Source organism: Nycticebus coucang, chromosome 6, assembly GCF_027406575.1.
Source record: "Nycticebus coucang isolate mNycCou1 chromosome 6, mNycCou1.pri, whole genome shotgun sequence".
In the NCBI taxonomy this organism is placed as follows: Eukaryota; Metazoa; Chordata; class Mammalia; order Primates; family Lorisidae; genus Nycticebus; species Nycticebus coucang.
The window spans coordinates 41,937,648-41,963,119 of NC_069785.1; the positions used below are offsets into that span (position 1 = coordinate 41,937,648).

Genomic DNA, 25,472 nt, shown 5'->3' on the forward strand with positions numbered 1-25,472 from the left:
TTTTTCAAACAAAAAGTTTGAAATATAATTGAATACCTCCCTCTCTTTCTCCTAGGAATAGAAATGTAATGTGACCCACATTTGTAATATTTTAAACTTTGTTTACTTTTTTATCTGGTTATTTTAGATGAATTTTAAACTTAAATAATTATAGGTTTACAGAAAGTTGTAAAGATAGTACAGAGGGGTCTCAGGTACCCCCTTCCCAGTTTCCTATAGTTTTATGCACAGTAGTTTTATCCACTGTGCATAAAACTATGGGAAAATATCAAAACCAGGAAATTGACTTCAGGGCAATGTATGCATGTAATTCTATGCTATTTTATCACGTGTAAATTCCCATACTCACTACCACAATCAAGATACAGAGCTGTTTCATCACCACAAATATCTATGGGTATCAGTATTTTACCAGTTTATTTTATCAGTTACCTTCTTTTATGTCTCTTTACTCAATGCCACATTTGTAATATAATTGTCTAAAATACTACCTCTACATACATGGAGATCCACATCAAACAGTGTTAAACTTTTTGCTCTGTCAAACATAATTTAGAAAACTGAAGAAGAAAAGAAAGTCTATTACATTTACCCAGGATGTCTGGTTTCCTATGAGAAGTCCACTGTTATTTGATGATTTTAAGATTTTTTTTCCTTGTTTTTAGTTTCAAACTAGATTATGATACGTCTTGAAACAAATTTCTTTAGATTTCTCTTGTTTAGGATTTGCTTAGTTTCTTAAATGTATAGGCTTTTGTCTTTTGCCGATTTCAGGCATGATTTCTATGAATTTTTTTTTTCCCTCTATGAGCCCAGTCACGCAAAAGTCCCTGAGAGTCTGGGACATACTGCTTTTTATTTTTTTTTAAGAGACAGCGTCTTGCCATATTCCCCAGCAGGCAGGTCTCAAACTCCTAGCCTCAAGCAATCCTCCTGCCTGGGCCTTCTGAGTAGCTGGGATTACAGCCGAGAGCCACCGTGCCAGTCTTCATTTTGCGTTGGAGTCTGTTTCCTCCCTGTTACTCAGATTGAATAAATTCTGTTGTTGTATCTTCAGTTTCACTAATTCTTTCTTCTGTTATCTACATTCTACAGCCTGTTGGGTGAATTTTTTTTATCTTCTTCTTTGCTAAAACTTTCCTTTTTTTTTTTTTAATTTGTTTCAATCCTGTCAATAGTGCTTGTTGCAGCATTTTTATGGTAGTTACTTTAAAATCCAAGTCAGATAATTCCGACATTTATTGACTGTCTTCCTTATCTAGTTGGAGACGTCCTTGGTTCTTGGTATGATGCATGAGTTTTGGTTGTATCCTGGACATTACGGGGGTTATGTTATGAGGTTGGAGCTCATCTAAATCTGTCTCAGCAGGCCTCCCCTGATGCCTCACTGAGGTGGTCAGGGGGTGATGCCCCGCTGCCACTGGGGGGAGGTAAAGATCTGGGGGGGTTCTCTTATGGCCTCCTTCAATACCCCTAGAGTGGGAGGAGGGCCTTGTTGCTGCTCTCCACATGCCTCCACTGGTACTGTGGCGAGGGGTGGAGGGGAGGCAGGAGGCCTTGTTTCTGCCCAATAGTGGTGAAAATTTCAGTTCCCCCACTCAGTCTCTTCTGGCACCCCTCCAGCAGAGAGGATGCTTTCTTACTATTGGGTGAGGGTAGGAGTCTAGGATCCCACTGACACTGCTGGGGATAGGGCGTTGGTGGCATTACCCCAGGCAGGTGTGAAAGTCCTGGCTCCCCACTTGGCCTTCTCTGACCTGCAGGCTGGGTTGGGGGGCCATGCTCATTACGTCTGGGTGGGGATAAATGTCTGGGCTCCCCACTCAGGCTTTGCTGATGATGTAGGGGTGAGGGCTGTGCTTTTTCCCATGACATTTGACTAGAGCAGGGCAGTTACTGTCTGAAAGGTTTCTGTCTTGCTGGGTTGTTCCTCTCTCTCAGTCTTGTTAGCCAGAGAGAGCAGGTTTTTCTCAGGCTTTTGCATCTGTTCCTGTTGGCATTTCTGGGTTGCAGGTTTCCCCAGCACCAATCCAGAGTGTAGGAGGCAGAGAGCAAACGCAAGCAAACCCACGTGTCATTCCTCAGATCCTCTGCTCCCCAGCCAGGCTGCCTTCTCTCTACTTGCAGAGTCTTCTTATGTTTGTTTTGTATCTAATGTCTGGGACTCAGCCCTACTTAGCAAGAGGAACAGGGCACCTTCTCTGTCTTGATTCAGAACCTACACATTGTCTACTAACGTTAAGTAAAAAAATAGGAATAATTTTAATGTTAATAATATATTTTACTTAGTCTAATATATCCGAAATATTATTTCAACATGTACTCAAACTTCTAAAATTATTAATGGACTATTTTGCCTTTTTTTTTTTTTCTACTATAAGTCTTTGTAACCAATGAGAATTTTACATGTCTGGCACATGTCAGTTCAGGTTAGCCATATTTCAGATGCTCAGTAGTCACCTCTGGCTACCATACCAAACAGCGCAGACCTGGATGCAACATTTGTTAATATTTTCCTAAATTTGCTTGCCACTTTTATTATACACACACTTTTTCTTGTTGAACCCTTCATCAAGTTGCTGACCTAGTGCTCACTCTTTAATCATACCTTCCCCATAATTGCAGTTTCTTCTCTGTGTCTCTTCACAGATACCCCAGTTTAGAGGACCACAGGCTTTGGGGCCCGTTCCCACTGCTATCGGGGTCAGCATAGCTATAGACAAGATATCTGCTGCTGTCCTCAACATGGAAGAACCTGTAAGCTCCAGCTTTGCTTTCCAGTGTGCTCTGAGATGTCTTTCATTTCTGAAAGTATTATTTGCCTGTGTAGTCATTTACATGGAGCCCCTGATATGACAGCTGTAGACTGAGGATTTTGGAAATTATCTTCAACATGATCTGTCATGCCTGACACTTGGTGTAACTCCCTACATTTCAGTCCTTATTCTCTGTTCTTTAGGTGGGTGACCCTAGATAATTCATTCATCCTTTCCTAGGCTCACTTTCCTGATCTGTAATGTACATACAAATGTGAAATGTTAGAGTTGTTAACAGACTCTTACTAAAGCTGCTTGTTCAGAAATCCTGTTGTGGTCTACAAAACTGCAAATGGCTTTTTGCCTTCTGTGTTTCAGGCAAGATTAGTTTTCCCATAGGAAAAGAACTTCTTCATGATGGCTCAGAGTAGTTGAAATAATTTCGATCTTAAAAGACTAATGTAAAAGTTTTGGGCTGTCTTTTATGTATGATGTCATTTTGAAGCAAAGCCTCTGCACACTGTGTTGTTCCACAGGACCTCAGGAAGGCCAGTCTTCCATGAGGGTTGCATTCCCTCCAGCTGCTGATAACCCATCCACACCTGCAGCCTTGCCCCTCTAAATGTAACTGCTCTGCTTCTGATCCAGGTTGCAATAAGCTCTTGTGACCTCCTGGTTGTAAGTGTCGGCCAGATGTCCATGTCCAGGGCCATTAACCTGACCCAGAAACTCTGGACAGCAGGAATCACAGCAGAAATCATGTACGACTGGTCACAGGTAATGGCACAGAAATGTATGGCTTCCATGACAACTGTCCTCTGCACCTTTAGGCTCTGTCAAACTCTTGTTTCTCTCTGTGGTTAGAGTCCCCTCCTGCATTAGTTTCTGGTTGCTTTTGTAACAAATGACTATGAATTGAGTGGCTTAAAACAACACATATTTATTACCTTACATTTCTAGAAGTCATAAGTCTGAAAGCAGCTTCACTGCCTTTTTTTTTTTTTTTTTTTTGAGACAGAGTCTTACTGTCGCCTCAGTAGAGTGCTGTGGTGTCACAGCTCACAGCAACCTCAAATTCTTGGGCTTAAGTGATTCTCTTGCCTCAGCCTTCCTAGTAGCTGGGACTACAGGTGCCTGCCACAATGCCCAGCTATTTTTTGGTTGTAGTTGTCCTTGTTGTTTAGCTATCCCAGGCTGGATTTGAACGCTCCAGCTCCTGTGTTCGTGGCTGGAGCCCTAGCCGTTGAGCTACAGGTGCTTGAGCCATGCTTCACTGGCTTTAAATTAAGGTGCTGGAAGGGCTGGTTCCTTCTGGAGGCTCCAGGACAGAATCTGTTCCCACGTCTTTTCCAGCTCCTGGAGGCCTTGGCTCATGGCCTCTTCCTCTGCATGCCTTGGCTCATGGCCTCTTCCTCCATCATCAAACTCGGTAGTGTGGCGTCGTCTTTCTTCTCTGACCTGTGCTTCTGTTCCCACATGTTCTCTCTAACTGTCGTCTGTCTGGCTCACTTTTACATGGACTGTGTGATTACACTGGGCCCAGCTACATAGTTCTGAGTGATCAAGACTAACCATTAGGTTAGGACATGGACATCTTTGCAGGGCTGTCACACCCTTCTGCACTCCTGAATGTGTTCTGTATTTAGTGTGTTTGTGGCTCTGTATCCTCAGGTCTCTCATAACCCATGGGCCTGACACCTCACCTGGGTGTGGAGGTGAGGACTCCCCCCTGATCTTTAGACGTGGGGATGCTGTTCTATCACAAGCAGACGACAGAAGGAGTGTGCTCCCAAGAGATCATCCAGATTGTGCTCTCATTGTCCACACTGAAGGAGCCCCAGAGACACAGGCCCCCTGCCCTCCCTGCTGCTCTGTTAACACTACCTGCTGGGAGCCATCTGAAACTGCTGCTATTTTCTTTTTTTTTTTTTTTTTTGTAGAGACAGAGTCTCACTTTATAGCCCTCGGTAGAGTGCCGTGGCCTCACACAGCTCACAGCAACCTCCAACTCCTAGGCTTAAGCGATTCTCTTGCCTCAGCCTCCCAAGTAGCTGGGACTACAGGCACTGCTGCTATTTTCAAAATTAATATTAGAAGTGTACTGAGCAACAATTTTTTAACTTTTTATTTTGAAATAATTTTATGCTTACAGAAAAGTTATGAAAAACAGAGAGTTCATGCATAAGCTTCATCCATTTTCCCCCAATTTAACATCTTACATATCCATCGTGCATTTACCTAACCCTGCAAAACAGTATTGCACCAATGCTAATAGCTAATCTATAGATTTTATTTAAATTTTGCCTATTTTTCCACTGATAGCCTTTTTTTTTGATCTAGGATCTAATTCAGATCTAAACTAAATTGAGAAATAGTTTTTAGTCATTTGACAGAGCAGTATCCTCTTCCACTTGTTAACTTTTTCCATAAATTGTTAGAGAAATGTTCTCCCCTGCAGTAAAACAAAAGCCCAGTGACCATTGACTTCAGTCCTACATAATGGCATCCTGCAAGCTCTTCTGCCCTGGTGCTGGTTAGCTTTCTGCTTCAATCTGCTTTTCACCTTCCACTGTTTCTTTTGTTTCCTTTGGTTTTGGTGTGTGTGTGGTGTAGTTTTTGTCGTTTTCCATTAAGACTTGAAACGTCTGAAAACCTCTTAGTATTGCCTGATTATTCATGGCCCCATAGAACAATCATAAAAATAAGGAAGGCAAAAAGTCCTTGTTCCTCCTTTGAATTCTGAGCTCGTTCTGCTTAATATTTGTATCCCCTGAAGTTAGCATACTGTATTTAGTAATTCACTTTGAGAATACAATCGAAAATATTATTTTCAGCTTGGTGCCTGTAAATCAAACGGCTAAGGCGCCAGCCACAAACACCAGAGCTGGCAGGTTTAAATCCAGCCCAAGCCTGCCGAACAACAATGACAACTACAACCAAAAAATAGCTGGGCGTTGTGGCAGGCGCCTGTAGTCCCAGCTACTTGGGAGGCCGAGGCAAGAGGATTGCTTAAGCCCAAGAGTTGGAGGTTGCTGTGAGCTGTGACGCCATGGCACTCTACCGAGGGCAACATAATGAGACTCTGTCTCAAAAAAAAAAAAGAAAAAGAAAATAACATTTTCATTCTCTTCAATTACTTGAAGCTCTTCCAGGTGCTCTGTGTTTATTTTATGCAATGTATTTATTTGTTTCAGTCCCAAGAGGAATTGCAGGAGTATTGCAGACATCATGAAATTACTTATGTGGCCCTTGTCTCAGATAAAGAGGGAAGCCATGTGAAGGTAAAGGCCGTAAGAGATTTTTCACAAGTCAACAGTCGATTTCCCAAACTGTGTATTACCTGTGGAGCACCCACCTTCTCACGGAGCCCTGGCCTTTTTTTGGGGGGTGGGGGGCGGGGGTAGAAACTCATTACTTCAGCTCTGCCTCGGAATTGCTGGACTTCTTACTGAAGAAAGTGTATAAAATCAGGAGGAGAGAATTAATCTGACCACCTTTCCTTAGAGTCTTTAAAAAAAACTAAACTATGGCTGTAGTTTCTTTCAATCTTTTCTCCCCCTGTTCTCTTTTTCCCTTAAGAAAATAAGAATAATAAGTAGAGCTGACAACTGATGACTGTTATATCTTCTAGCTATTTCCTAACCAGTTCAGTCCTTCTTTATCATATTTAACTAGAAACACTCATAAATATACCCCCTCATAACCGTTATTTTCTAATTATCTTTAAAGGGAAAAAAAATCAACATTCTTTTCACCTTTTTTCTCTGCTTTTCTGTTAAAATGTCTTTGGTTTTGTTATCAGGGTTATGTTGGCCTCATCAAATGAATTGCACAGTGTTCTCACCTCTTCTGTTGTCTGGAGGATTTTCTGTACAATTGGTGTTAGATTTCCAACCCAAAACATTTGGTAGAATGCACCAGTAAAGCCACAGGGGCCTAGAGGTAGAGCTGTTCTGGTTGCCTCTTTCTACTAGAGTGAGTCCTGGTCATCTGTATCTTTCTCAGAATTTTTCATTTCTTCTAGATTTTCATATATTCCCTTGTTATTTTTTCACTACCTCTAGGATCTGTAGGGATATTCCCTCTCACATTCCTGATGTTGCAATTCATGTCTTCCTTCTTTTTCCTGATCAACCTGGCTAGAGAGCAATTGATTTTATCTGTCTTCAGAGAATCAGCTTTTGGTATCTGATTTTTCTGTGTTTGTTCATTTGTTTTCTGTTGCATTACTCTCCACTTTTATCTTTACTATTTTCTCCCTGCTGCTTATTTGGGGTTTAGTTTATCCCTTTTTTCCCCTAATTTCTTCAAGTAGAGCTTGTTGTTCAGTGTCTAAAGAACATGGTTTTTATGTTTTGTTTGATTTTCTAGTTGTTTAAAGAAGAAGGGCAATTCTCACAGCAGTTAATCCTTTGTAGTCAAATTTTGAAGTCCCTCTATTCTTGTTAATCACAATATTGTAAATGATACTAAGTCTCACTAATTAAACCTTTCCCAGAGGAGGGAATGCCATGTTCTGAAGAGATAAAATCTAGCCTTGCTAGATTATTCCAGTGTTACAATGCACTATTGTAACTGTTAGCAAATTTTAAGAACTTGGATCAGACTGTGCTTCCCAATATTTATACTCACTGGTCCTAGTTCTGCCCTCTAGAATAGTCAAAATAATGTCTAATTCTTTTTCCTTCTCTGAAGTAAATTTTAGGGGCAGACATGGAGGCTGAGGTAGGAGGGGGTTTTGTTTTTGTTGTCGTTTGTTTTTTTATTTTTCTGGAGACAGAATCTCACTCTTTCACTCTGCAGTGACGTCATCATAGCTCACAACAGTAGCTGAGATCACAGAGGCGTGCCATGGATACATTGCCTGGCTAAGTTTCCTATTTTTAGTAGAGACAGGGTCTCGCGCTTGCTCGGGCTGGTCTCCAACTATTGAGTTCAGATGATCCTCCTGCCTTGGCCTCCCAAAGTGCTAGGATTACAGGCATGAGCCACTGTGCTAGGCCCAAAAGGATGGCTTAAGGCCACAAGTTCGAGATCAACCTTGGTAACAAGGCACAACCTTGTTATTTTTGTGTTATAAAAATAAAAAAAAAAAAATTGTGGGCGTAGTGGCATGTGCCTGTAGACCCACCTATTTGGGAGGCTAAGGCAGGAGGATCATTTGAGCCTAGGAGTTCAAGGCCGCAGTGAGCTGTGATTATGTCACTGCATAATCACATAATAACACAGTGAAAAAAAGAAAAAAAGTTAGGGGACAGTTGTCATAGCACTTTAAGTGTCCATTACTTAAGCCATTCCTCGTAACATGGTTTCCAAATCCTTGACTCTTAGTTAAACTCCTCTCAACATACTTTACTTTGTCAATATCTGATCTTAAATGTGATACTAGAATTCTACAGAGTGCTATAGCATGTTCTGACTGAAAGGGAAGAGTCTCTGACTTTCCACAGTCCAGATACCATACTTCTGATGCAGCCTAGGATGAACTAATTCTTAGTAACCACGTGGATGTCTGGGCCTAAGACGAACTAATTCTTAGCAACCACATGGCTGTTTGGCTTGTACTGAACTTATCACCAGCTAAAAACCCATTGGTCTTTCCAAGTTATCACCATGTCTGTCCAGCCTTCTACAATGAAGGCTTATTTACAGGGCTTTACCTCTGTTAAAAGCCTGTCAAGCTCTTTTGAATTTTGCTTCTGCCTCTATTAATGGTGGGTTGGTAGCATCATTTTCATCTTTGAAAAGCAAGAAATCACTTATCAAATCAGCATTTGTAATGTGAAAGGAATTGAACTTAGAGCCATGGGGGATACAGAGATAAGCCTCGGGCCCTGCTATCAAGCGTCCTATAATTGGCAGGGAACATAAGACATTAGTATGTGATTATGAGCTAGAAAATGCTAAATGCCATCAGAGTTCTGCCAATGTTCTCTGAGGATTCCTCAGCCTGGGAGATTACATAAGAGGCATCAGGAAGTCTTCAGGGTGGTGGTGAGATTTATACTGGGCCCTCAAGGATGGGTAGGGCCCAGACATGTGCTGAAAGGGCCTTTTAAGCACAGGGAATGAGCAAAAGTGACAGTAGTTCTTTAGTAGTTGTCCCACTGATAGATGTAGGCCATCAGAGAACAATTCTGGAACTGCTCTAAATAGTCTGTGATGGGAAAAGCAGGAAGATTGTGAAGATGGGCACTTCAGCAGGAGAGCCCAAATACCAACCAAGGAATCTGAATTTCATATAGTAACTAATGGGGACCCCACAAACGTTTTGGACAGAGGGAATGTCAGAGTTGTAGGTGAGAGAAATTAATGTGCAGGGATATGTAACATGGAATAGAGGGAAATGGAAGACAGGATAGCAGAGTGAAGAATAGCAGACTGGTCCAGGCCACGGTTAGCTGCTGTTTTGGAGCAAAAATGAAAGGGCGGGTACCATAAAAGTGGGATGGCAGGACTCGGGTTTAGAAAAAAGAGGGAAGAGATGTAGATGATGTTGAGGTCCGAGAAACCTTGTGATTGACCAGAGGATGTTTAGTAGGTGAATAAACCAAATGAAATGGGAGCTTGTTCATCATGGCCTTCCTAATTCTGTCATCTCTGATAAACCAGTCCATCCTGGGGTTTCTCAACAGCAGCACTTGCAGCATTTTCACCAGATACTTCTTTGTTGTGGGGCTGTCCTGTGCATTGTTGGGCTCTCTGTCTTCTGTCCACTAGGTGCCCGTTGTACCAACCACAGCTGTATCATCCGAAAATGTCTGCAGTCATTGCCACATATTCTTTGGGGAGCAAAATCACCCCTAGTTAAGAGCTGCTGACCTAAACTGTTGATTTAGTAGTCTTACTGTGGCACTCTGAGCCTGGCTTCAGAAACTCCAAGTGATGGGTTGATTTCATCTTTTTTCAGGTTAAGTCTTTTGAGAAGGAAAGGCAGACAGAGAAACGTGTGCTGGAGTCTGACCTTGTGGACCATGTTGTGCAGAAACTGAGGACTAAAGTCAGTGATGAAAGGAGTATCAGGTAACTTAGTCAACAAAGCCTAGAAGACTGACTGCAGTTACCTAGATACAAGCTGTATAAATTTATTTTAAAAGTCAATTTGAGGTGGCGCCTATGGCTCAAGGAGTAGGGCCCTGGTCCCACATGCCGGAGGTGGCGGGTTCAAACCCAGCCCCAGCCAAAAACCAAAAAAAAAAAGTCAATTTGATCCTTTTGGGAAATATAGATAGGATTACTTCAGATGAACCATTCTGTTGCTTCTGAATAATCCAATCAGCAGTTTAATTTTATGACCGCCTTGTATAAAACTAATCATGTCTTATTCTTGACAATTTGTTCTTCATATCATTTCCCAGAATATTTCATGATTTTTAAAGGCCTAAGGAGCCAAATCTGTTTGTTACTACCTTATTCAGTCTGTTAATCAGTAAATTTCAATAGTATTTCATCCGTGTACTTTGAAAGATATAATGTGTTCTGGGAAAAGATCTCATATGCTCATGATGGGAGTATCAATCATCTGGATAGGAATTTAGCAAAATAAGTTTAAAGAATTTTTAAAAATTGACCCAGCAATTCCATTTTCAGGAATTAGTAGTAAACATTATTCCAAAGTTGTCTATCAAGGCATCATTTATACCAGCAGTTCTAAAACTTTTTGGTTTGAGGCCCTCAAATAACTTTTGTATATATAGGTTATATCTATCAATATTTTTTTTGTTAGAGATTGAAGTTTAAGCATTTTAAAAATACTTATTCATTTAAAAATAACATGACCGAATGTGGTGGCTCACGCCTATAAACCTAGTGCTGTGGGAAGCTAAGGCAGGTGGATTGCCTGAGCTCAGAGGTCCGAGACCATCCTGAGCCAGAGCGAGACCCTGTCTCTACCAAAAAAAGCCGGGCATGTGGCAGGCGTCTGTAGTCCCAGCTACTTGGGAGGCTAAGGGCAAGAGAATCGCTAAAGGAAGAAAAGAAAAATATATATTTAGAAAAAAAAAAAAAAAAACAAACCTTCAAACTAAAATGAGTGAAAGCCAGTTGAAAGCAAAATTTAAATAAATTAATTAATTAAAAATAAAAATAACAGTAATCACATTGTATGCTAAACTACATGACATTTGGGGGGGAAATAACTGTATTTTCCAAAACAAAATTCATTTAGTAAGAAGCATTGTTTAACGTATTTGCAAATCTTTTTGATGCAGTTTTATATTTTTGTGATCTCTTTTAATGCTTAAAAAGAAGAAATTATTCTCATGTCTTCTGTGTTCAATCTGTCATGCTATCACACATCATGTCGTCTCTGGAAAACTCCATTGCACATTTGTGAGAGAATGAGAGTGAAAAGGAAAGTTAAAATCTTAGGATTATTAAAAGAATAGTTTTGACCTTACAGACCCCAAAAGGATCTCAGGAATCTCCCAGGGTCCTTGGACCTCACTTAAAGAAATCTCTCATTTATAATATCAAAATACACATTGGTAGAAGATTGCTTGAATTATGATAACTCGGTGAAATACTGAGCAGCCCTTAAAAGTAATGATTCTAGTAAAGATGAGTTTATTGGCATAGAAGGATGTCTACAAATAGGATGAATAATATAATCCCATTTTGTTTTAACCAAAATATACAACCTATACGTAGAAAAAAAATGCCTGGAAGAATATACCAAATTTTTAATTATAGTTATTCCAGGTTAGTGAGATTATAAGGGATCTTTGTTAACCTTTTCTATATATTTACAAGTCTTACATTTATGCTTATAATCAGAAAATGAAACCCTCTATAATTTTTTTTGGCTTACATCAGTGATTATCAACCAGCAGTGATTTTGCCCTCGAGGGAGCATCTGGCAATGTTGGGAGACATTTGGTTGTCACAGTGAGGAGTGCCGCTGGTATCCAGTAGAGGCCAGAGATGTGCTGCTAAAACAGCCTGCAGGGTACAGGACCAACAAGGAAAATTATCTGGCCCAAAATGGCTGTAGTGCTAAGATTGAGAAATCCTGGCTTAGAGAAAATAAACCTTCGTGCTTTCTTCTTCCTTCCCTATGCTGTGCTTCCCATTTGTTCCTAGCTTTAATAAATCCACTGTCAGCCTTCTCTGAAGGAATGTAATGTTCTTGAAGTCACCAGTATTAGAATTACCAAACCAAATCAGACAGGTGTAGAAAAGAAAATCACAGCCAACTAAATAATAGTGAGTGTGAGCGAACATTAAGACACAAGTCTAGATAGGATTTAGTTAGGAGGGAAAGGTTCAGGCTTCCCTCAATGTGCATGATTATTTTCCTGTTTTCCCAAGAGAGTGCTATTGTGTCTGTCAGCGGCTATAAAACTCACAGCATTTGAAACAACATCCAGTCACAGCTTTTGGAAGAATATCCTTATTTACCGAATGTTCTCCCGTGGGTGGTCGCCAAGGCTGCTGCCATAATGAAGGTGGGGTGTGCTGTTGCTAATGTTTCCTTGTATTATGAGTGGGGTGGAAAGAACGCCTATCATATTTCATTGAAATTAGCTTCTGTGTGGCTCCAGGATTTCAATTCAGCTGAATAAATCAAAATGTTTTCTTCAGGCATTTGTTAACTTGAAAAGACATCCTTTATAATATTTTCCTTGCTTTTGACCAAAAGCATAACTAAGTGCAGATTGCTTAATAGAAAAAGTGGCTCACTATACCTGTAGCTCACTGTAAGTTATGTGTTGCTTTTGCCTTATTGACTGTTTTCTTACTGTTTTCGTTTGTTTTTAGAGAAGCTTCCGATAATCTTGCAGTGCAAAATCTGAAGGGGTCATTTTCTAATGCTTCAGGTATAATTACTAATTATAATCTGAATACAGTAATGCTTGTGTGTGTGTTTGCTGTGAGCACTCATGACTGTGGCTAAGTGCTTGTGGCATTGGAAATGTATTTTGAAAGTAACATGTATACAATAAATTGTACCACATAGAAATGTATCCCTTTGCTTTGAAATCCATATTCTAGAAAATGATAAAATGACTGTGATTTAGGATTTTTTTTTTTTTTTTGGTATATCTCTATTTTTTTTTTTTTTTTTTGAGAGTCTCAAGCTGTCACCTTGGGTAGAGTGCTGTGGCATCATCATAGCTCACAGCAACCTCCAACACTTGGACTCAAGCGATCTTCTTCCTTCAGTTTTTTTTTCCTATTTTTGGTAGGGACAAGGTCTCACTTTTTACTCAGGCTGGTCTCAAACTTGTGAGCTCAAGCTATCCACCTGCCTTGGCCTCCCAGAATGCTATGTTTACACGCGGGAGCCACTGCACCCCGCCTTTTTTTTTTTTTTTTTTTTGAGTCACTATGTCTCCCTCAGTAGAGTGCTGTAGCGTCACAGCTTGCAGCAACCTCAAACTCTTGGGCTTAAGTGATTCTTTTGCTTCAGCCTCCCAAGTAGCTGGGACTGCAGGCGCCCACCACAATGCCTGGCTGTAATTTTTGTTATAGTTGTCAGTATTGTTTAGCAGGCCCAGGCCAGGTTTGAACCCACCAGCCCCAGTGTATGTGACTGGCGCCCTAACCACTGAGCTATGGGTGCCAAGCCACACCTCTCTGTCTTATTTTTACAAGTGATTTAATATTCATTTTACTTAGTTTATTTCATAGATGAAATGGGAATATTTTTCTTGGAAAATTTCCTCATTCAGAGAATTGAAGAAAAGTATTTTGAAATCCCTCAGAGAAAGACACTATAAATTTTGTTTTCATGAAAGCAAATAGGGAACAGTGTTAATAGTTGTGCCTTTAGTTTAATCATCTCTATCATCAACCTTACTGAAAAAGAAGTATTCCATTAAGTCCACAAGAAGGCATAATTGTCTTTTAAGAGAATTGAGTCTTCCTCTTCCACATTCATTTCGGTAAGCACTGATTCTGTGTTACCATCAGATTTTTACTACTTTAAGGAATTTAAGGAAGTGTTAGTTTTGGGAGATTTCAAGCTTGATTTTCTTAGGTTCATGAGTTTTTGCTCACTCCTGTGAGCACCTCCACTTGAGAGAAGTATGAACACTGCCGCGTCTCTAGGCTCTTCCTCAATCAAGGGATAGACAACAAGACCTAGCCATGATCTGGTCCTTAGAATCATGACAGGATGTCCACTAACAAATTCTGCCCTTTCTCTGTAGTATATTGTAGAAAGTAGAATGAGATAAGGCCATAAATTCTGAAACTCTCTGTCTCAGGTTTGTTTGAAATCCACGGAGCAACGGTTGTTCCCATTGTGAGCGTGATAGCGCCGGAGAAGCTGTCAGCCAGCACTAGGAGGCGGTATGAAATGCAGGTACACCAGGCCAGGGTTTCTTTGGAGAGAAGAAAAAGAAACTAGGAAAGGAAAATAAGAAACACAGAATTTCTTGGAAATAGTTTCTTCCCACTTCCCTAACTTGGTGGCTTCTAAAAGTTTCATCAACACAAAGCATCTCTCTGGTGCCAGATTCAGCCCTATCTGTCCTCCAGAGAAGCATCAGTGTGTACTGTGGTCACCCAGAGGCAACTATTGTCAGAATGATTGCATCTAAACAAAAACTTCTAATCTGGGGCGGCGCCTGTGGCTCAGTGAGTAGGGCGCCGGTCCCATATGCCGAGGGTGGCGGGTTCAAACCCAGCCCCGGCCAAACTGCAACAAAAAAATAGCCGGGCGTTGTGGCGGGCGCCTGTAGTCCCAGCTCCTGGCTGAGGCAAGAGAATCGTGTAAGCCCAAGAGTTAGAGGTTGCTGTGAGCTGTGTGACGCCACGGCACTACCTGAGGGCGGTACAGTGAGACTCTGTCTCTACAAAAAAAAAAAAAAAAAGAACTTCTAATCTGGCTCTAATGGCAGTCGGGGTTTGTTTGGTTTTGCTCTAAATGAAAAGCAGAAGAGAACTGATCACAAGAGGTAAAGCAGGTTTCTCATTCCTTACATGGCTTTGAAATCATTTGCTATATGCCTGATGGCGTGCTAAGGGCTGTGTACAATATAAAAGACATTAACATGGCCCACATCCTCAAAAAGTTTATAACCTTAGAAGCATATATATAGTTCCAGAACAATGGCAGTAATGGAACACTGAGTTAAATAGTGAATATGATGTTAGAGTGTGCTGTGGACACATGGGAAAGGGGCAGTTAAGAGCCATTATTTAGAAATGTAATTAGATGGAAATGTAAAAGATCAGGTAATTTATTTTTGTAAACCCTCCTATTTCTCAGGATTTGGGTGGAAGCCCATTTTTCCTGTCTTCTTACTGCTTTCATCACCTATCAGATTTCAGTTCCGCTGAGTTCCATGTTCTCACCTTCCCCTTTTCCTTTCTTTCTAATACTAAAATCTGTTCCTGTGTATACTATTTCACTGCACTGAGTTATTAGGTACTGTTTTAAAATCATAAAGAAATAAATGACAAGGATTATTAAACACATGATCAAGGTAGGTTATAAAAACCTCATTTCCCCTGAGATTATAATGTCTAGGTACCTCTCTTTCTGAGGTGGATTAAGACAAATCTTTAGACACTACTTAGAATCCTTTTTAGGTTTTGGTTTGTCACCCTGAAATCAGAACTATGGCAAGAACGATGGTTTGGTTTTGCTCTGAATTCTATTTTCTTCTTGTTAGGTACAAACCCGACTTCAGACCTCCCTTGCCAACTTACATCAGAAAAGCAGTGAAATTGAAATTTTGGCTGTAAGTCTCTTGCTTTCTGTAGCATTTTGAGATGGCTTCTGTCCATACTGTCAAAGTAGTTGCCTCAGAGTTCAGGGCTTTTTTGCTCAGTGTCTGTAGTATTTGGATACAGGCATCCTTGCCCCAGAGGTGAAACACTTGCTATCTAAACCTATAAAGAATTGAGGAGAAAATTGAAGGTTTTTTGTTTTTTTCTCTAGTTTCTTTCTCTAAAATAGGGGAAATGAAAACCAAAATCAACATTTTTCTATATGTTGCAGGCCTTTGCCTTACTAAACCTACACTAAGTACATGTAGCACTGTCAAACTCTCGGGAGTGGTGTGTAGTAATGGGGAATCATTTCTACTGCTTAGTAGTTCACCAGTGCTCAGATCACATCATTGCACTATTCACTCAGACTGGGTCACAGTAATATCCCAGACTCTGTCAACCCTATTCATATTGCCCCATCCAAAGTGCCATCATAGTCAATATGTGAGTTCTCTGATGACGTACATTTCTGTATTAACAGGTGGACTTACCCAAAGAAACAATCTTACAGTTTTTATCATTAGAGGTAAGCAATATTGAGCTCTTCTACACATGGCCTTTAAGATTCCACATCTTTGCTGATAAGTTTGCCTAAAGAATATTGAAAATGGCATTAAATTTTATTAGTTTTCTGACAGCCCGAAGAATTTAGCAATATTGTTCCTCTTATGTGAGGTATATATTCCTAAATCCTGTGTTGAAGGAATCATACTTTTCTAGTGACTTTTTTTTTTTCTTGAGACAAAGTCTCACTTTGTTGCCAAGGTAGAGTGCTGTGGAATCACAGCTCACAGCAACCTCCAACTTCTGGGCTCAAACCATACTCTTGCCTCAGCCTCCCAAATAGCTGGGACTACACGCCCTCACCACACACCCAGCTAGTTTGTCTGTTTTTAGTAAAGATGGGGGTCTCACTCTTGCCCAGGCTGGTCTTGAACTCCTGAGCTCAGGCAATTCACTTGCCTCGTGACTTAAAAATTTCAAGCCAGGCACAGAGGCTTGAGCATATAATCCCAGCTATTCAGGAGGCAGGGGCAGGAAGATTACTAGAGAGCCCAGGAGTTCAAGGCTGCAGTGAGCTATGTCACACCACTCCACTCTAGCAGTGACAGAGTGACACCCTATCTCTACAAAAAGAATAAATAAGTGAACAAATACTTAACTATAATAGCTACAGGTAATTTTTGCAACATTTCATGTCAGAGAATACTTTGTCTATCCAGAGATTTCATCAAAGATTAAATTAAAAATGAACTTTGCCCCCTTTTCTGTTTTCTTATAAATAAGCATGTACTGTCACTATACTGGCAATTTATTGATTTATGATCCAGTCAAGTGGATACACGTCAGAGCTGTATTTTCATTTTATAAAAAGTGAACAGAAGGGTGGTGCCTGTGGCTCAAAGGAGTAGGGCACCAGCCCCATATGCCAGAGGTGGCAGGTTCAAACCCAGCCCCGGCCAAAAACTGCAAAAAAAAAAAAAAAAGTGAACAGAAGGCAGAAATAATTGGTCTGAAGTCACACAAGCACACCAAAGCTGCAGCATTATTATGGCTATAGTTAGTTTTAAAGGAAGAACTCCAGCAGTCTCAGCACCATTCCACTATCTCCCTCTAATTGTCCTGACGCACTTGAAAAAAGGAATGGCATTGGAATTTCATTAGTGACCCAGAAAAAGTCAATTTGTAGATCCTAGTGCTCTGTTAAGTGTTATCTATTTTTCCTAGTGGGATGCTGATGAACAAGCATTTAACGCAACTGTGAAGCAGCTGCTATCACGCCTGCCAAAGCAAAGATACCTCAAATTAGTCTGCGATGAAATTTATAACATCAAAGTAGAAAAAAAGTAAGTTATCATTTAGGCAAAGCAGGTTTTACATGGTTAAAATTCTGAGAGGGGGCTCCGCGCGTGTAGCTCAAGCAGTTAAGGCGCCAGCCACATAACACCAGATCTGGTGGGTTGGAATCCAGCTTGGGCTGGCCAAACGACAACTACAACCAAAAATAGGCGGGTGCCAGCTATTTGGGAGGCTGAGGCAAGAGAATCGCTTAAACCCAGGAGTTGGAGATTGCTGTGAGCTGTGATGCCACGGCACTCTACCCAGGGCAACAGCTTGAGGCTCTGTCTCAAAAATAAATAATAAAAAATAAAATTCTGGGAGGGGTTTCAAAGTGATATTTTTGTCTTGTTGAGGTTTGATGACCCTAAGTTGTTATAACTACAGTACCTCTTGCATGGACTGTGAATCACAGTCATGATGTGATTAATAACAAAACACAACAGTCCTAGAGTTGCCATCACAGTATTAATTTTGTTTGCCCAGGTAACTTCTATATTTAAATGAAAGGTAATAACTATGACAACTTTGCTTATGTCAAAATGCCAATCATTCATGTTGTTATCCATTCAAAAGGCAACAAGGAAGCCTATGAGATGAATGGTGGTCTCTTTTTTTAAGTGAGAACACTTTGTATTTATTTATTTTTGCAGTTTTTGGCTGGGGCTGGGTTTGAACACACCACCTCCGGCATATGGAGTTGGCACCCTACCCCTTTGAGCCACAGGCACCACCCTGAATGATGGTCTCTGTATGTAGGACCTTATACTGCAGACCCTTGCTAGTCACACCATCTGTGAAACCTATGTTATTTTTTAGTGACTAACCTTTCATCTTGTTTTTGATTAAACAAAGCTCTTAGAGTGTTCTAAAAATGTATTAACTGTGTTCTTCACTTATTAAACTGGATCTATCCTTATAATCTATCTTTTCCTTTCTTTTACAGAGTGTCTGTGCTATTCCTGTACAGCTACAGAGATGACTACTACAGAATCTTATTTTAACCCTAGAGAACTGTCATTACATTGTTCAGACAGGAGCTTATACACGGATAAAGGAATGTTGTACATTCGTTATTTTAAATTAACTTTAAATTCTAAGAAGCTGTCCTACAAAGTTGAGCTTTGTTAGTTTTTCATGTATATTACAAATTTATCTTTTTGGATTTAATAAATGCTTTCATATATCTGCTGCTCTTTAATTGCATATCTATTAATACTAAATATTTTATGAAGCTGGAACACAAGAAAACAGTTCTTGTTTTTCCCTTGGCCATAATAACTAAACACATAAAAATATTCAAATTGAGGGGGCACCTGTGGCTCAAAAGAGTAGGGTGCCTGGCCCCATATATCGGAGGTGGTGGGTTCAAACCCAGCAAAAAAAAAAAAAAAAAAAAAATCCAAACTAAAGGTTATAAAGAAATCAAAAATCATTGTTACCCTGGAATCTTTACTCTTAATGATTCTGTAATGTTTTTCCGAAAAGTGGTTAAGCAAACTCTCACTTAAGAGAATTCAAGGGCGGCGCCTGTGGCTCAAGGAGTAGGGCGCTGGTCCCATATGCCGGAGGTGGCGGGTTCAAACCCAGCCCTGGCCAAAAACCAAAAAAAAAAAAAAAGAGAATTCAAATTTGCTAAATAAATCATGATTTTTTTTTTTTTTTTTAAAAACGGAGTTTCCCTTTCACCCTCAGTAGAGTATCGTGGCATCATAGATCACAGCAATCTCAAACTCTTGGGCTTCAGCAATCCTGCCTCAGCCTCCCAAGTAGCTGGAATTACAGGCACCTGCCACAACTCCCGTTAGTTTTTTAGCGATGGGGTCTCACTCTTGCTCAGGCTGGTCTTGAACTCCTGAGCTCAAGCAATCCACCCGCCTTGGCCCCCCACAGTCCTAGGTTTACAGGTATGAGCCATTGTGCCCAGCCTGATGATGATAAAATTAAACAACCAGGTGAGAACGCCCATGAGATAACATGACTTTATAAAACTGTCAGGTTTCAATTCCAGTAATTTAAAAGATAGAACTAAAGCTCATTCATTCATTACATCATTCCAGAATTAGCAGTTACTGCCAGAACTATTAAAATGGAGTAGGAAAAAGAATAAAACAATCAACTGCTGATAAAGCAACATGTTTAATGATACATTGCTCTTCACACGGATGATTACTGAGACTTTCAATCTATAATCCAGGAATATACAATCATGCAGCTCAGACCAATTACCTAAATCTAAAATAAATGACTTTTCACCACAACTACTCTGTTAACACTGCAAGCCCTTTCTACAAAATGACCCTAATCTCACATGAAAGCAATCAGTGTAGGGGAATCAGAAACCTAACTTTGTAGCCAAAAGTAAAAAACAAAGGAAAAATAGCAATTCAGCGGTTAGTTGGTGAAAGCAGGACACTCAGTGTCCTTCACTGTGCTGCTTTGCTCTTCTTACTCTTGCTCTTTTTGTCCCGCTTCTTCAGCCCATCCATGTTAGCTCTCAACAGGTTTGAATAAGCCTGAAAGACAAAGAACGTGACTTTAGCTGGAAGAGGTACAAACTGGTGGAGCAGCTGCCCTATTTCCGTAGCCAAAATCAGAACACCTACCTGATAAAGAATATAACAACATGGGACACTGTACTGGAAAATGTTTTATAAGCATAAAACACCCTGTAACTTGTCCACAGAAGAATTACACTTTTACCTTTTTTTCTAAGGAAAAATTACCTGCAACTTCTTGTTCACCTATACTATAGGTAGAGTACATCTGAAGCCTAAGACAATAAACTCAAGCTTAAAAAATTAGAAAGGGGCAGTGCCTGTGGCTCAGTGGGTAGGGCACCAGCCCCTATACCGAGGGTGGCGGGTTCAAACCCAGCCCCAGCCAGCCAAAAAACAGCAATGACAACTGCAACAATAACAAAAAAAGCCAGGGAATTTTGGCTTATAGTCCATTGGGCTTATAGTCCCAGCTACTTGGGAGGCTGAGGCAAGAGAATTGCTTAAGCCCAAGAGTTGGAGGTTGCTGTGAGCTGTGATGCCACGGCACTCTACCAAGGGTGACAAAAGTGAGACTCTGTGTCTCAAAAAAAAATAAAAAATATTAGAAAGGTAGCCAGACATGGCAGGCGCCTGTAGTCCCAGCTACTTGGGAGGTTGAGGCAAGACAATCACTTAAGCCCAAGAGTTTGAGGTTGCTGTGAGCTGTGACACCACAGCACTCTACCAAGGGCAACATAGAGACTGTCTCAAAAAAAGAAAGAAAGAAAAAAATTAGAAAGGAATGGCTTGGCACCTGTAGCTCAGGGGCTAGGGCACCAGCCACATGTACCAGAATCTACCCCCAGCCTGCCAAACAACAATGACAACTACAACCAAAAAATAGCCATTGTGGCGGGTGTCTGTAGTCCCAGCTACTTGGGAAGCTAGGCAAGAGAATGGCTTAAGCCCAAGAGTTAGAGGTTGCTATAAGCTATGATGCCACAGCACTCTACCCAGGGCAACAGCTTGAGACTGTCTCAAAAAAAAAAAAAAAATCAGAAAGGAAGACAACAGTGGTGTTGAAATTCACAGCCTGGCAGCTTTTAGTTGAAAAATACTGGTGAAACTTACCACAGGAGAACAGCGGTAATACCAATCTTACCCAACATTCACTATTATGCTGACTCTTGCCCTGAGAAGGAGAACATAAGAAACACAAGAAACTCACCATCTGAAACTTATTCACTTCTTTAGAGCTCACCTGAAAAGGAAAAGAAGTCAGACTTACTATCCATATAGGTATACTCTGTTCTACCCCAAATAGTATCTCAAAAGCCTCATAAAGACAACATTCTAATCTTTAAGATACGTCTTCCTAATTTTTAAAATAACTTCAGTGGTGGGTGGCGCCTGTGGCTCAAGGAATAGGGCGCTAGCCTCATATACAGGAAGTGGCAGGTTCAAACCCGGCCCCGGCCAAAAACTGCAAAAAAAAAAAAAAAACTTCAGTGGTTATAATATACTAACAGCTATTTATTCTACTTTCCTCTGCTTAAGGAACAAGCAAAGTAGCTCTGCCTCTTTTTCCACATGAGAATTGCACCAAGATACAGAAGGGCATGGGCTCCCGAAGAAGCTGTGTTTCTCACCTCTTAAAATCCCTTATTCAAATAGCATAGCATTTTCTCCAGGGTTCTGAGAGATGTCTCAGTATTAATTTTTGTGCAAAATATATTTAAACTACTCCCTCCACATCTTTTTTAACCTACCTTCCATTAATTCAGGCCTATGTAAGCACAATACTAGCTGCCACAAAAGAAAACCTACCTCTGAAGAAGATCCCTTAGGAGTTCATATGTCAGGGTATCCAACTTAATTTTAAAAACCACCTAAGCTTGCTTTACTGTTAAAGTCTTCTCAAGGTAACTTATAAAGGGAGATTTACCAACAAATTATAGTCTACATTCTCATGAATATCCTAAACTAATATGATTAGAGGACAGTCTAGTTCTGCCACAAGTGAATAAAGTATTCACTCAGAATCCAGGGAGTCTCTTGCTTTGCCATATACACTCCTCCACCCAAAGGAAAGACTAGGGCTCTTGACTAAATGTGTATTTTCTCAAATACAAAGCCTAACATATAGCCATATGAATGCTATGTGAACCACAAAGATAACAGCTTAAATGTAAAGCATCACCTGGTACCAAAAACTTTACTGAAGGCTCAGCACAATAAGGGGATAAGGAATCACGTGTTTATGCCAGCTGCTCCTTACAGTACTGAGTGTACCAATATGCTTATCCTATTTCCACAAAACTAATAAGCATTTGACCTCTACCTTCTTCATTTCAATGGTATTGTTGAGATTTCTACTACTAAAATTGTAAAGGAAGGTGCTAGTCTCAAAACAGCCTAGGCTATAGCTTTTATCTTAAAAACAAGAAAAAAAAAAGCCTTGGTCAGATATGCCTGATCCTCAAGTAAGTTCAAGTTTTTAAACTCCAAAATGTAGCTAGAAATGGGGCTCACCACAGTGCTGATCTTCTTTTTCCCATCTGTAGCTCTCAACAGACACTTGTTGTCAGCGGGCTCAAAGCCCTCCACAGAACCTTTCTTTGGAAGGGGTTTAGTTCGACCATCATCTGTATGAAAAACACATCCTGGTGAACAATGCCAAGCCATATACACTTATCTTGCTGGCAGATAAAAAGATACAATAGAAGGACAGGAAGAGGTGACCTAAATCCACCCCCACCGCTCTAGTTCTGTTAACCCCATCATTCTGCATCACGGTTTGGCCTAACCTTTAAGAAACACTATAATATGAAAGCATAGTAAGTCCCATCTTGGAGAGATCTGAATCCCTGACAAAAACAAAAGGCCTGACGTGCGCGGGGCCTGTTGTAACCGCCCCAGGTGGCTAAGTGCTGGGGCCGCACAAGCCGCAATCCCTAATAGTCTCGGGACCCTGAGCCCCGGATGCGCCCCGCACAAGGTGGAGGAAGACAGGGGACGTCGGAGTCGGCGTCTCCATTCCTTCCGGCCCTGCAGCGACCAGGGCTGCTTACACTTCTTCAAGGTGATGTACACGCTGCCCGACGACCTGCACTTCTGGAACAGCCTGGTCAGCTCCGTCAGGAACTGGAACACAACAAGGCCGGCCCCGTTAGTCAGCCCCGAACCCTCTCCCCGCCGCGTCAAGTCCCCGCGCCTCCCGCAGAAGGAGACAGAGCTCTCTAAGCCCTGAAGCATCCATCCGTCGGCGGCCAGGTGTGGCTATACCTGCTCGCTCTCCAGGAGCACCATCACAGCGTTCACGGCTCGACTTGGTCCGGTCCGATCCGATCTTATCTGCGTAGAGCCAAACGGTTTGAGCCGGAAGCGTCGCCCAGGCTGGGCGGGACTTCCGCTGTCAGGCTCCGCCTATCCCCGGGTTGAAAGGACCTGCTGGGAGCCGGGTCTGACCGTGCATGTCACAGACCTGAAGTCCTGTTACCCCAGGCAGTATGGAAGAGTTGTGTGTAGTCAGCTGTATGTTGGACAAGTTACCTAACAGTTGAGTTTCTTCATCCTTAAAGTGAGGATAATAAGAATATCTGCTTGCAGCCCAATTCGTAATTGCTAAGTCATGGAAAAAGCCCAGGTGCCCATCGATCCACGAATGGATTAATAAATTGTGGTATATGTACACCGTGGAATATTATGCAGCCTTAAAGAAAGATGGAGACTACCTCTTTCATGTTTACAGGGATGGAGCTGGAACATATTCTTCTTAGTAAAGTATCTCAAGAATGGAAGAAAAAGTATCCAATTTACTCAGCCCTACTATGAAACTAATTTGTGGCTTTCATATGAAAGCTATAACCCAGTTATAACCTAAGAATATGGGGAAGGGGGAGAAGGAGGGGAGGGAGGGTGATTGGCGGGATTACACCTATGGTGCATCTTAGGAGGGTACATGTGAAACTTAGTAAATGTAGAATATAAACATCTTAACACAATAACTAAGAAAATGCCAGGAAGGCCATGTTAACCAGTGTGATGAAAATGTTAAATGGTCTATTAAAACAAGTGTATGGTGCCCCATGATTGCATTAATGTACACAGCTATGATTTAATAAAAAAAAAAAAACAAGAAGAATATCTGCTTCGGGGATTGCAAACTAATACAACCTTTATGGAAAGAAGCATGAAGAATCTCAAAGAACTAAACATCAACCTTCCATTTGATCCTGCAATTCCATTATTAGGTGTCAACCCAGAAGAACAAAAATCATTTTACCACAAAGTAAAATTGCATCAAAATTTATTTTATTTATTTATTTTTTATTGAGACAGAGTCTCACTTTGTCACCTTGGTAGAGTGCTGTGGCATCCTAGCTCATGGCAACCTCAAACTTTAGGGCTTAAGCTATTCTCTTGCCTCAGCCTCCCTCTTAGCTGGGACTACAGATGTTCCCCCACAACACCTGCTTTTTTGTTTGTTTGTTTGTTTAGCAGGCCTAGGCTGGGTTTGAACCCAGCAGCCCTGACCACGTGGCCAATGCCCTAACCACTGAGCTATGGACTGCCAGCCTTCATCAGAATGTTTACTGCTGCCCAATTCATAATTGCCAAGTCTTGGAAGCAACCCAAGTGCCCATCAACCCATGAATGGATCAACAAACTGTGGCATATGTACATCATGGAGTACTATTCAGCCATTAAAAAGGGACACGTTACGTCTTTTACATTTACCTGGATGGAGCTGAAACACATTCTTCTTAGTAAAGTATTGCAAGAATGGAAAAATAAATATCTGATGCACTCAATACTAAAATGAAACCAGTATGTAAACAATTACATACTCATATGAACAATAAAACACAAATATACTCTAGTACACAGGGAGGGGGAGGATGATAGGCAGAAGGGGGGAGGACATGTGGTGGGATCTCACCTACTGTGCACATTGTGAGGGTGTATAACATGCCCCATAGGTGAGGGGCTCTTTTACCACTGGTACTTTACCCTGGAAGTGAGAACAATGTAATCTAAAAATGTGTACCCTCATAATAGTTTGAAATAAATTTTTTTAAAAAGAGTATCTAGGGCGACGCCTGTGGCTCAAAGGAGTAGGGCGCTGGCCCCATATGCTGGAGGTGGCGGGTTGAAACCCAGCCCTGGCCAAAAAACTACAAATAAATAAATAAATAAGAATATCTACTTCACAATGTGGTTGTGAAGAAATTTATGTAAAACATGTAGAACAGTGTCCAAAATAAAGAAAGTGCTCAATAAGTATTAGCTGTTATTTCCATTATCATTGCCATCATTGTAATAAATTCCCATGAAGGTTCATTGAACTCTCCTCTGATCAGACTGCATGGCCCTGTTTGCTTGTTGGTTGTTTATTTCATCTCTACCTCTTTAACCCACATTCTAGAAAACTGGGAACTTGTCATATGCCATATGCGGGCAGACCCGCAGCTCCAGCACAATAGATGGGAAACCCAGTCTTAGTTCCACCCTTGGATTCAGTCAAGAGACCAGCAATTGTTAAGTTGGGCACTGTTTTGCTAGTAGCCAACTTGAACTCAGAGCCTGTGGTAAAGTCAACTGTTCAGTCACTCAAGAGGGTTTTGCTGAGCTCCTATTAACCTGTTCCAGACACCATTGTAAGGTTTGGGAG

At 41.0% G+C, this 25,472-nt stretch overlaps 2 protein-coding genes across 3 annotated transcripts in view; one reads left to right on the forward strand and one right to left on the reverse strand.

Moving 5' to 3' along the window:
• EIF2AK4 (eukaryotic translation initiation factor 2 alpha kinase 4) overlaps window positions 1-18,507 on the forward strand; it is a 105,197-nt gene extending 86,690 nt beyond the window's left edge. The window contains exons 30-39 of the mRNA XM_053594334.1: window positions 2,650-2,757; window positions 3,405-3,533; window positions 5,951-6,037; window positions 9,667-9,779; window positions 12,516-12,574; window positions 13,967-14,064; window positions 15,380-15,448; window positions 15,961-16,005; window positions 17,208-17,326; window positions 18,265-18,507. Coding sequence (XP_053450309.1) covers window positions 2,650-2,757; window positions 3,405-3,533; window positions 5,951-6,037; window positions 9,667-9,779; window positions 12,516-12,574; window positions 13,967-14,064; window positions 15,380-15,448; window positions 15,961-16,005; window positions 17,208-17,326; window positions 18,265-18,322 — 885 coding nt within the window. The 3' untranslated portion in view covers window positions 18,323-18,507. The remainder of the gene's footprint in view (window positions 1-2,649; window positions 2,758-3,404; window positions 3,534-5,950; window positions 6,038-9,666; window positions 9,780-12,515; window positions 12,575-13,966; window positions 14,065-15,379; window positions 15,449-15,960; window positions 16,006-17,207; window positions 17,327-18,264) is intronic.
• A 936-nt stretch (window positions 18,508-19,443) lies between these two features.
• Window positions 19,444-23,226, reverse strand: SRP14 (signal recognition particle 14). 2 transcript variants are annotated; one of them, XM_053594336.1, is made up of 5 exons: window positions 23,084-23,226; window positions 22,870-22,942; window positions 22,331-22,443; window positions 20,930-20,990; window positions 19,444-19,834 (listed from the first exon to the last, which is right to left on the reverse strand). In XM_053594336.1, the coding sequence occupies exons 1-5, from the start codon at window positions 23,105-23,107 to the stop codon at window positions 19,809-19,811; spliced, it is 297 nt and encodes a 98-aa protein (XP_053450311.1). In that variant the 5' UTR covers window positions 23,108-23,226; the 3' UTR covers window positions 19,444-19,808. The 2 variants fall into 2 exon arrangements, with proteins under 2 accessions (XP_053450311.1, XP_053450310.1); XM_053594335.1 differs by lacking the exon at window positions 20,930-20,990 and adding an exon at window positions 21,027-21,059.
• Window positions 23,227-25,472: the final 2,246 nt, after the last annotated feature.

Excerpts from the sequence above, each read along its gene's own strand:
- SRP14 (XM_053594335.1), bottom strand. The coding sequence starts at position 23,107 with ATGGTGCTCCTGGAGAGCGAGCAG. Across the intron at positions 21,060-22,330 it reads AAAAGAAGATCAGCACTGTG|GTGAGCTCTAAAGAAGTGAA; the intron begins GTGAGCCCCATT and ends TTTCCTTTTCAG. Across the intron at positions 19,835-21,026 it reads AAGTGAATAAGTTTCAGATG|GCTTATTCAAACCTGTTGAG; the intron begins GTGAGTTTCTTG and ends TTTGTCTTTCAG.